This window comes from Alligator sinensis, unplaced genomic scaffold, assembly GCF_000455745.1.
Source record: "Alligator sinensis unplaced genomic scaffold, ASM45574v1 scaffold471_2, whole genome shotgun sequence".
Classification (NCBI taxonomy): domain Eukaryota; kingdom Metazoa; phylum Chordata; order Crocodylia; family Alligatoridae; genus Alligator; species Alligator sinensis.
In genome coordinates, this window is record NW_005842143.1 from 639,641 (window position 1) to 651,857 (window position 12,217).

The 12,217-nt window shown below is 41.9% G+C and overlaps 1 protein-coding gene across 1 annotated transcript in view; it reads left to right on the forward strand.

The window, feature by feature from the left end:
- The window catches only part of SHCBP1L (SHC binding and spindle associated 1 like), a 61,399-nt gene that overhangs the window by 1,656 nt on the left and 47,526 nt on the right, over positions 1-12,217 (forward strand). The window contains exons 1-3 of the mRNA XM_006025380.2: positions 1-90; positions 2,850-2,999; positions 6,268-6,482. The exon at positions 1-90 is cut by the window's left edge and continues 1,656 nt beyond it. Coding sequence (XP_006025442.2) covers positions 1-90; positions 2,850-2,999; positions 6,268-6,482 — 455 coding nt within the window. The remainder of the gene's footprint in view (positions 91-2,849; positions 3,000-6,267; positions 6,483-12,217) is intronic.

Sequence of the window (12,217 nt, forward strand, 5' to 3'; positions counted from 1 at the left end):
CTGCCGGCGCAGTGCTCGTCCCAAGTGTGCACTATGAAGCGGAGGGACACGGTGGCGCTGTACTGCGACCAGCTGCTGCGGGGCTGTAGGGTGAGCGGTTCCCGCCGCCGGTCCGCCCTCCTTAGGCGCTGGGGCTGCGTAAAGAACCGCCGGGGTGCGAGTTTGGAGGGCTTCACCTAGGCAGGGTGAAGGAGGATGCGAGCAGAGCTCGGGTTTAAGAACCAAGCGGGGGAATTAGGAGGGAAGGAAGGGGAAACAGTTGGAAAAGAGAAGGATAAGGGTGTTTAGCGATCAGAATAAAACAGCCTGAAAAATCGTGGAGGAAGTTTACAAGTGATGCAAAAATGATAGCAACTTTGCAAGGGGTGCAGCAGAGCAGTGATTCTCTCCCAGGGAGCCCAACATGCCACACAGCAAACAGCTCATCAAATGAACCCAGAGGCCACATCCCTGCAAGCAGGAACATGCGTTTCCCCAGGGACAAGTTGCAGTGGGAGACCTTGTGGTGCTGCTGCTTTGCCGCACGCCACCAGCACTCCCTGGGGGGCACCAGCACTCCCTGGGGATGATTACCTTGAGTGGAGTAAGGGAGGCTGAGGCCAGCAACTGTATTGGCCCCAGCAGCCTTACCTAGGGACCTGGGGCCTCAGGGAGCTGCAACAGGGAGCCTGCCTGGCATCCAGAGTGTGGCTGTAGTTTTGGGCTGTGTAAGCTGCTGCCATGTGTACCACTTTGCTTTTATTTGGTATGGGTTTTCCTGACGCCAGGATCTCCAGGGTCACGAACACCCCTGCACTGCAAAGTAGCAGCATGGGGGGCACCTGCACATGTGACATCCATGCTTGTTTGGACCCAGCCAGAGATTCCAAATGGGAATCCCTAGTGTTAAACACACTGGCTTGCTGTGGTCTTCCTGAGTTCTTTGTAACAGACAACTTGCTCTGTTGTCTCTAGTCAAAAGTGAGAAGGGTTTACAAAATACCTAAATGGCAAAGAGAAAGTAAATAAGGATTTATTATTTACTTTGTAGTATAAGAACTGGAGGTAACAAAATGAAACGTGGTAAAAAGATGAAAACTAACAAAGTTTTTTTCACTCAGCTTGTCATTCAAGTTTGGAACTGGTTGCCACCAGATGTTGTGGAAACTGACTTAAACCAAGTTTCAAGAAAAGATTGGACAAATTCTTGGAGGAGAGGGGCATCAGGCAGCTCTTGATCATAGGAGTTATGGATATATAGCCTCTGAATTAGAACTTCCTAGACCTAAGTGCTGGAAGCTGCAAGTTGGGGGGGGGGGGGGGGGGACACAACTGCAAATGAGAGAGGAACAGTAGAAAAAAATCCTGGTCATACCCAGTTCACACTCCCTTTCAGCATCCACTCTGCCACTGTGACTCAGGAGACTGGGCAAGATGGACCTATGGTATGACCTAGTAAATGGCAATTCTCATGTTCTTATGAAAAAACAAGGCAGGCCTTGGAAAATGCCAGGTCTTGAGTTAAAAAAGGTTGTGAACTACTACAGTAGAGTGTAAGAAGCTACTGGGATTTTTATTGCTAAGTCAAAAAACCAACTAAACAAAACATGAGAACTTTCCATCCTCACTGGAGGTCATTGTGGTTCTCTCTTTATATTGGGATGGATCCAAGCCATATTTACTAAAAATCAGGTGCCAATTACACTTGCACAAAATCCTGCTGTTAAATCACCCTTTAGAACTCTGAAGCCCCGGTGGGCGAATCAGTGATCCCAACTGCTTGGAGAAACTGCTGTCTCCTTTCTTAGGGCTTGTTTTCACAAAGTGATTTACTTCAAATTGAGATTTTTTTTCAATGCAACTGCTTCATATCAACTGTACAATAGCCACATCCAAAGGAAGAATTGTTTTCTTAACTTTCCTTCAGTATAACATAGAAAGCTCAGTTGCAAGTCTGTGAAAATATATCCTTTTTTTTTTAAATCTGTTGTTGCCAGCTTGTCTTGTTTTCTCCCAAGATGGCAATGTTGAGTACTAAGAATAAAAATAAATATCAGTTGTATAGCATGCTATTCAGTATTGATCACTTATTGATCACAATGACCATGGAGCAGTACATTTTATATAGGTAGGCAGACTGGTCAGCCAGAACAGAATGTAAAGTGGTATGGAAGGGCAGTTGCCCAATTCAAAGCACAGACATGACCACACAAATACTGTCACAGAACTTACAGTGATGTAAAAATATTCTTGCTTCCTTCTTTTTTCATGCCCCTGTGACAAAGCACTTAGCAGAATTTGCAGATTTTGTTGAAATCAGACAGGGCTGTGACGTGAGCAATTCTTGCTTTGATCAGGAGTAAAAACTCAAAAAGTTTGTCAGTGAGTTCATACTTTTGATAAGAACTTGGATGTAAAGCTGTGAAAAAGTTATGCTATGTTAAAAAAAATCCCATAAAGGATACCAGCCTAGTAAAATTTTGAAATGTTTGTTACTTGTCATGTTTACATATAGCCATGCATTTTCATTTTAATATTTTGCCTATTAATCTATAAAGCAGTTTTCTATCTTTTTTTCTCCTCCTGGTTCTCTTTCTTGCTTGTGTTGTCTCCCCCTTTTCCTCCCTTAATATAGTAGGCTTTTGTATTCTCCATTATTTTTCCCTCCCACATATTAGGTCCTTTCCCTCATATTCTGTATTTCTTCTCTTATTCCTTTTTAAGGGTATACGGCATCATTTCATGGATTAATGTGAAGATTATGTTCTTACTTCATTCTAATTAAAATACAGTCCTTTGAAAGATTCAAATGCACAGAATAATTTTAAAATAGATATTCAATGCATCTTTTGTTCTTGTTCATGGAATAGGCAGAAGATGCTAATGAGGCAATGAGTAAGTACCTTTTGGAAAAACTGAAAGTAAAAGAGAAATGGCTTGGAATCTGGAAGACCAATCCAGAGCTCTTCTTTATCAATTTTGAGGATGTCATTATACCTTTTGTTGGAGTACTTGTTGAGGTAATTAAATCTTTTTTTCTTTAATTACATGAATTGAACATAAGGATTTTTTAAAGTTTTATGGGCGTGTGTGGGGAAGGGGGAGAAGAAAACAAGGTTCCTAACATTTTGCATACAATTATTATTGAGAGTTTTTCCAAATGTTTCTAGGAAGTTCTTAAACCCCTGGATTTTCCAGATAAGTGCTGCTGTAAGTTGTAGTCAAGTTTAAAAAAATAACACTCATGTAGTTGACTGTAGTTTCCAGGTTATTGACTGCAGTTTCTCTTTGGTATTATATAGATTACTAGAATTTTGAAGGATGTCTGTTTTCATGTAATGGAATTGTTGATGCTCAGCCACCATTTTTTTCTGTCATAAGCATATGTCCTAAATCCTTTTTATTTAGACTGGTGTCCAGTCTGTAACATCTCCTCTGGCTTCCCAGGTTTGGACCCTAAAACAAGCATCAAGAGAATACTTTCTTGCAAATGCAATCTCTGGGCATAGATTTAGAGGGTCAAGTACTCGTGCAGCAAGATGAAAGGGAAGAGCTCTCCAACTTCTGTCTATGTTCAGTAATAAGAAATCCAAAAAGCTAGATCTTCCAGGAGGAGGAGGAAGAAAAAAACAAAACACGACTGTCACTAATTTACAAACTCACACCCTTTTTGGCTATTTGCGACGATTTCTGAAATGGGACAAAATCATCCAGTTAAGAGAAAAACTTAGAAACCAAAGTACCAGACTGCAGAAGAGCAGTGGATGACGTTACTCCTGTTCGAGAGATGTTTTGTTCAATTCCTACGGTTGCGCAGGGTCATGGGCAGCCAGGTCTGGGCTGAGGTACCAATCAGGGACTGAGGTGCCAACCAGTTTCAAAAGGAGCAAGCAGAATCTAAGGACAAACCACATCAGGAAGCCAGGGGGCTAATCCAAGTGAAGGGTTTAGGAATAAGTCAGGATGCTTTGAGATAAGGCAGAGAATGGAAATGAAGAGCAAATTGAGTCAAGAAACAGAAAGCAGTCAGAGTCTAAACCAGTCTGACCAACAAAGCCTTCTGGGATCAGAGTACAAACCAGTCAGACTAACAAAGCCAACTGCACAGGGGTTTATATAGCTACCCTGGTGATAGGGAATTTAGGGTTAGGCCCTGCTGGAGGCTTGAGTGGGCAGCTGTGGGGTGGCAGGCTTGGCTCTGTTGGCTAGGCCATGGACTGACAGCCATCAACTTTGAGCCTTAGAAATTTATCCAGAGAGATACTTAATTCAGTTTCAACTCACAACTCCACATTGCCTATCCTTCTCTAAGGGCTCCACTCACAAAAAAGCTCATTATACTATGTATATAGATATTTCTGTTCAGCTGGGTTCTATTCAAGAGGTGTTTCTAGGGTTTTTTGTTATAAGTTCCACCTCCCCCCCCCCATTGCATCCATTCCCACTAACTAGAAAGATTTTAGATCTCAATTGTTAGTTTTCAAATTTCAAGCATCTCAACAAGGTCTTCTGTCACTCCACATTTTTCAGTCATTCATAATTCTTTCCTAGTTCCCATGATTTGGTTTGCAACTCTGACTTGGAAGATGCTAAACTTCTGTGTCAGTCCATCCAGCTCATAATAAGCATCTGTTCTCTAGTCAGCTCATTTCACCAAAGAGGCTTATCACTTAGTCTTTAAAAGTTCCAAGGATAGCTGGCAATAATAGTTTACCTGAAGAGAGAGGCTGTAGCGTGCATCCCTATCTCAGTGATTATTTTGGTCAAAGTAATTCATTACAGCAAGTCACAGGGATATCTCTACAGTTCTTAATTAATTTTCCAAACCAAGCCTCTGTCAACTGAGGCAAATGGCACTTGCTCCTGCTCCAACATGGAGGTAGTCTTGGACTCCAAACTGAGAAGAGTGTACCTTTTTAAGAAAAGTTCTGCAAAAAGCCACTTGACTTCACCCAGCTGTTCTAATTAAAAGCCCAGGCCAAGCCTGCATCAGTTTGCTGGGTTTTGTGACAGCTAGTATTTTCTTGACTCTAAACAAAAAGTACAGGGTTAGTTAAGGAGATGTGTCAAACACAGCATGGTCTTAGGTTCTTTCAAGAATATTGTAGCAGAGAACATCTTCCTATTTGACCATAAGATAACCGTTAGCCCCTTTTGTCTCGACCTCAACTTTAGTTGGTAGTCAACAATTACTTAAGGCCTCCTTAGAGTTGCAGTTTTATTATTATTTTTCAGGTATTATGAAGACTGAAATTTGTATTTCTGAGAGAGAGAGAGATTAGACCTGGACATTTTTCAACCTAAGGACCAAAGGTTTATTCAGGTTACAAGTGAATGGAAATAAGTGTCATGTGGAAGTGCTTAGTGCTATTTCTGTTGTTAAGCAACTTCAAATGTATGCAATTGTTATAGCATGTAAATGCAGTCACTCAAATACCTGTATATTCAGAAACTATAAGAACTTCTACACCGCTGATTCTCAATTGGGATTCCATTCCCCTGTGTGAGGAGACATAAAAACTTTACTCCCCCAGTCTGGTGCCCTGTACCTGCCCCAGATACTCATCAGAATCTGTGGCTGCTCCACTGGGGATTGCTGTTGCTGCTGCCCACCTCCCAACAATCCTTGTGGCTGGCTGCCCCTACACTCCCAGCAGCATTCTCTGTGATAGGCAGAGATACAGGCAGTTGTAGGTTTGGAATCACACTTTGCAGCCTGGCTTATTCCCTCTACTTTCCCCACTCTCCTGGGACTGGCAGGAGTGGCTGTGGGGGCCGTCACTGGTATGTCAGACTCTGAAGGTACAGGCAGAGGTAGGGAGGAAGCAGACAATGGAAATGGCACAGCAGAGTTAAGTCCTTCCCCTGCTGCTCTCACCTGGCACCAGGTAGATCAGTGATTCTCAACCTTTTGAGCTTCAACACACTGCTCCATATTTTTTCTAAATTTAGATTGTAGCTTAGATTCTTAACTGGGATGCCATGAAAAGTTGATCACCACTGTGCTTGACTGTTGCTTAGTTTAGTTTTAGATAGTGGCTACTACAACTGCCTGAATATTAAAATTAAGAAAAAAATTAAAAAGTCAACCTGTTATTTTATAGCATAACATATCATTTACATTAATGCTATACTGTTCCTTTAAAATGGAATTAAAAGATAATTTCACAATTGTTTCACAGAACAATTCTAGAAATTGAAGTCTTGTGTAGTTAATAACTGTGTGTGTGTAAGGACTGCAAGATCAGCCTGTACAAAAAAATAAATACATATTTTTTTACATGATAGGTTACTTGGAAACCACCTCAGAGCTCCTCCTCTAACTTCAAAGCGTCTATATCCGTTGCTGAGCCATTTTCCTCTAATATTGCAAATATTCCAAGAGAGCTGGTTGATAATGTTTTAGAGGAATTGGACCACTGTGTACCTCTGTTGGAAGTCTACCCTGTTGAGGGACAGGATACTGCAGTATTTGATATTGCCCAGGCTTTGGATGTTGTGAGGTAACTAGCTTTTTCTCATTTATTTTACTACTAGAAGATGTTGAAATGTTAACTACTAAGGTACTATATCTAGAGTAGCAATACTGGAAAGATAACTGCTTCATTAATAGTGTAAGAATACTCAAAAACAAAACTTAGGCTAGAAACAGACATTGCCAAATGAAGCAGGTCAGCTGTGCCATGATGTATCCCAGCACAGCTGATCTGATTCATTAGGTGAAACACATTGTCTGTTGTCCTGCCTGTTTATGCTGCAGGACAACGGGCAACATATTCTGGGGCTTGTGCAGCATGGTCCCGAGTGCCTGCCCAGCCTTCCCTGCTTATGGAAATGAATCCTTAATCCAAACCCAAATACTGTGTGTGTAAGTAGAAAAAACCCAGTTTTCCCCACTTACCCAGACACCTCTCTGGAGATTCTGGGGCCCCATCTCATTAAAAAGAGAGCCAAGCAGGTGCTCCAAAGGCTTAAAAAGGGCCCAATTCTGCTCTGAACTTCCCAAGGTGCACAGAATCAGTCCCTTCAAGCCCCCAGAGCTGGCCACTGGAGATTGCATGCTGCCCATGTTCTTTTGCCATAAGCAAATAGACATCCAGTGCAGTAAAGCAGCACAAATTATTACCTTTTGTTGTGGCCACTAATTTTGACATTTGTGGTGCGACAAATGGTAGGGACATTTATTTTCTTTCACTTTGTGCTGCCATAAAAAAAAAAATATCTACTTTAACCTCTAGTTCAAAAATTGTTAACAATGAAAATATATTTTGATGAATTACAGCTGACACCCCTTAAAAATACTTGCAGACCAGTGGATTTTCTCAAATCAGTGATTTCACTTTTGGATCCCAGGTTCTGTGACTGCCTGATTCTGGAACTATGCCTCAACAGCTTGACTTCTTAGCCACTGGAAGTATAGGCACAAGTATCTAGTACTTTATTTTGACTCAGCTGATCAAACTTTTTTTAACAAAATGTTTGTTGTTGGGTTTTTTTTTAATATTTAAAAACCATATTAATTACTTGAAACAGAACTGTTCTCAGGAAAGGTTTTCCTATTCAGTTGTTTTGGGTGTTTTTGGTAAAGGAAGTTTAGGAATTGTTTCAACATTTTGGTATAGAAAAAATATAATTTTCCAGTTTGAAACAGCTTTGTTTGAAGTCTTTAGATACTGAGCACCACCTACCAGGTGCTCCAAGCATATTGTAGTAGAGGCTATATAAGAATGTAGATACGTTCAGTAAACATGATTCTCCGCAAAAAACGGTAACAGGGTAGACTATTTAAAGGTGTTGGCGGGAGTGGTTGGTGGGTTTTTATTGGGTTTGGGTTGGGTTTTTTTGCAATTCAGCATAAATACTAAGTATTTGAATCTCTCTTTCATTATGTTAATGAGTGTTATTTTCTTTGTCAAAAGCAAACAAGCAAGCCAATTCAGGCTGTTTTAAAACAAATTCTAGCAATACTTAAAAATCCTTTTCTTAGCATTTTTCTGGATGTTTCTGTTAGCCTGACTGTCCAAAATAACAGATATTACAAGCTAAATTTCTGTGTTCCTAAAGATAGTCTTGTCAGATGCTTGATCCTCACAGTACAGGAAAGCTTACTCCTTCTCCCCCCAGCCTTTTCTGTCCGGTAAGCTAGTCTCCCTTGCTTCAAAGACACCATAGCTGCTTTGTGATCCATAACTTTGGTTATTCTTCCTTATCATGCAAATATAGGGGTTCATAAATTATGCATGTATATACCTACCCCAGGACACAAACTCTTCTTTTTTTTTCTGCTGCACAATATACCTGTCATGGATTCACCCCAAAACTGAGTTGCCTTTGGGGTTTGCCATATGGCAGGCACAGATATTCTCCCAAATTAGATTTATGCCTAGGGTGTTTGATTTCTATTGATAGCTAGTGTAAAGCTGGGTCCAGTTTTATCATGTTTATAGCTGTATGTATTATAGTATTTGATATAAATGTACTTTTGTAATTTCATGATGTAACTGGAAGATAATCAAGTGAGGTATTTAGCAAACACCCAAAGCTGCCTGTAATAAAGAATTGAGTTCCAGTATAGAAAAGGCATCTGAGAAAAATGGCCCATCAAAGCCAGAAGAATGCCAGGTGTCTCAGGGAGACCAGAAACTCCTGGAGGTTTCTGGAGACTCATGAGCAATTAAAATCATGCTGATGAGAAAAATATCTGGTTTGAAGGTTTTGGGGGGTTTTGTTTGTTTTTTTGTTTTTTAGAGTCTAGATAGGATAGAATCAAGGTCTTTTGGATCCCAGGCTTCGGAGGTTCAGTGGTCCCCACAGCCAGGGCTAGCAGAGTTATCAGGAAGGCTGAATTCTGGAGATACGGCAGGTCACACAGGAGGGCGAGGGTATAGCCAGGCAAGTAAGAAATTAAAAAGACAAAAAAGGTTTCTGTCTCCAAACCTATGGTCAGTTTTCCTTGTACAGTTTTTTTTCTCCTATATAATAAGATTATTTTTTGTTTTTGTCTCCTTGATTGCCTGTGGAAAGGGTGATTTCTGAGCATTTTAGCACTGTTTGGTGTGAAAACATGATTCACAAGATAAACCCAGAGATTACAGAGAAGAGTCCATAGTGTTAAAACATTTTGAATTTTGACTTGTTGAGATTTCTACGAGTTCTTTTCAACAGAAAATTTCTCTATTATTTTTCCGTAGTAAAAACAAGCAAACCAATCCAGTGAAAACTTAGGCTGGCATTTTCCAAGGGTTGTCTCAAGTTGAAAAAGGTTGAGAAATGCTACCCTGGTGTTTAGGCTCATTTTGAAAAAGCTGCAAGTTCCTAAAGGAAGCCTTTTCTTTTCTATGGTAGCAGCTTTCTCAGCTGTAGACTTTCCTGCCCCCCCCCATACTTTCTTGGTGTCTCATGGAGCCATGTTGTCTGGTCTGCAGGGCTTCCCACAGGTTGGGAAAATTGATTGTAGGGGAGCTGTGGCAAGTAATACTGCTACCTTCCCCAGCTGTCAAATTTCCAAGCCCTACAGAGTTGAGCCACCCTCCCTCCCACATAGGATCAGGGCCAGGTCACATCCCCTTCCCCATCTTTCCCCTTCCCCCAACCTGAATTGGAACCAGGTCATGTTCCCTCTCCCAGGAAGGTGCTGGACTACACCCCCCTCCCGCACAGGGCCAAAGCTGGGCCACTTGCCAACACCCCACCACCGGTTAGATTGGGCCCTCACATACCAGATCCAGGCTGCAGTTGGACCGAGCACACGGTCCATCTGTCCTGAGGGGTAAAAGGTTGGGTACCACTGGGCTAGAGGATTATTGAGAATGTGAGTCTACATAAAAAAAGTTTAGTAAAATGCCCTCTCCCCAATGATACAAGCTATAAATTAAGAAATAAGAAAATCTAAGCCATTTGAGTATACATTGCCATTGTATCAGAGCAGCCTGAGAACACTGAGCACTGATCTTGTTCCTCTTACCTCCTTTTCAAGTGGAATTGTGCAACATAGCTTGGTTTCATTATTCCCACTCTTTTACAGCTACTTCCACTAGGTTTTTCCTCAGTATGTCAGCAGAGTCCGCTGGTCTATACTGCTGATATCAGTTAAGACTTTTATTCCCAGAGCTATATTTTTCAAGTGCATCCTGCCAAAATGAAACAAACAAAGCAGTAGTAAAAAAAAAAAAAAAAAAAAAAAAAAAAGGATTATATAAAGCCGTATTGGAACCTTATTTGAGGGAGCCTCTCTCTGTTTGTTTCATTTTTACAGGATGCAGCTGAATAATTTAGCCCTACTGATCTGTTGGGACTAGTATAGACCTGTTTTCTCTCTAGCCATTCTCGGTCAAAATGACCTAGCCCAGCCCTGGGAATCATTGCACTAGGGAGTTAGAGAGAGGCAATACACATTTTAAACAGCATGGAAAAAACAGAGTTTCTCTTACTAGCGTAGCAAAGCAGCCTACTCTTTACTTCCAGCCTGTTTGTGCCAATAGATTCTTTTTTTTTCTTCCAATTTCTCTTCACAAGTGCCAGATTGGCTTAGCCTACCACTTTAATAAGCTTAACAGCAACTTTTATCTAAACAATTGATTCTGAATGTCTAGCTGCTAACGTCAGCAACGTTCCAGCTCCACTGGGCATTCTGAATGGCTTTAATGTTGTACTAAAATGTCCACTTTAAAGGGAGGAGAGTATCCCATTTTAAAGTAGCAACTGTAAAACCACTTCAGTAAGGTTAGTCACAGAGCAAGTAAAAATCTTAAAGCATGAACATTTGTGTGCATTTCTGTTTTCTGTCTATCTTAGTCACTCTTTACAAATGGCTTGGTTTTCTTTGCTTAAAAAAAAGCCAACAAAAACACAAAAACAAAAAACTCCTCTCTCTTCAAAGAAAGGTTTGAAGAAACAGCAAAGTGTTGAATAAATGGCAGAGTTCTTGTAGTCCTGAGGATAATTCTGTACAGTGAGGCTAGATGACAGCTGATGACCTTTTCAGATCCTGTTAGATCAAGAAGATGCCTTGTGACAACAGGATAAAACTACTCCAACCCATTTTAAAAGGATCCACCCGAAGCAGCAGAAGTGGCCACTTTCATCCTGTTGCTTACACTCTGGTGGCATCCTCCCTGTCCACTTTCTACACCGTTGATGTTACTATTTTACTGTGGGAGGTTGCCTCCAGAGAAACAGTGTGGTCTTCTGCTCTGCCTGGTCTCTCAGGATTCCTGCCCCTCCACCTTGTCTCTCAGGTCTCCAACAGCCTAGTCAACATTTGCTGGGCCTCTGGGCGGCCCGCCAATAGCCTTGGCCCCTCTGTGAGGCATCTTCAGTGGCCTTCTTTCCTTCCTTTCAGACACTCTCATGCCCCATGGCTTCAAAGCAAACAAAGTCAAAGCCAAAGCTGATCAATTTCAGCTGGGGTGCCCTTCTCTAAGCCCACCCCCCCTAAGCTTCTCAGCTCTGCTGGCTTTTCCCAGCCTGGGTCCTCCTGGGTCTACTCCCAGTTCCCTCTCCAGTCTCTGGTACTGCTTCAGTGCTTCCTTCACAGAGAGTTCCTTCAATTAACATGGTTGGGGTCAGTCTCCATTTAGCCACAGTGCTTTACAGAGCTCCCAGCAATGAGCTCCTTTCTCCATCTCTGCCCAGGTTAGACTGTCCTCCCTGTTTCAGGTGCAGGGATAATATAGATCTTGGCTCCTCCTCCTTTTGAGCTGAGAACACCTCAGTGGGCTATTATCCAATTATCTGGAAAGGTGTTCTGCAGCTTTCTACCTCAAGCACCTAGGCTTATTTTCATTAATAGGACTTGTCCCCTATTAACACCCCCAGTCATGAAAAAGCTTCTATTTTAATTTTAACATTGTCTCAAACTCCTGGATCTACGTAGGTTCATAGGTATAGGGTTGGAAGGGACCTGAGCAGATCATCAAGTCCGACCCCTTGCCCTGGGCAGGAATGAATACTGGGCTCATATGACCCCTGGTAAGTTTAAGCTCATATGACCCCAGCTAGGTAATTATCAAGCCTCCTTTTAAAGTCTAAGGTAGGAGCCAGCACCACTTCCCTTGGAAGCTGGTTCCAGATCCTGGCCTCTGTGACTGTGAAGTAGTGCCTCCTGGTGTCTAGCCTGAACCTACTCTCAATCAACTTGTGGCCATTATTCCTTGTTACCCTGTTCCCCTGAGCACCTCCCAGCGTCTCACCCAGTCCTCTCTGGTCCCCCCTGGTAAGTTTATAGACAGCCGCTAGA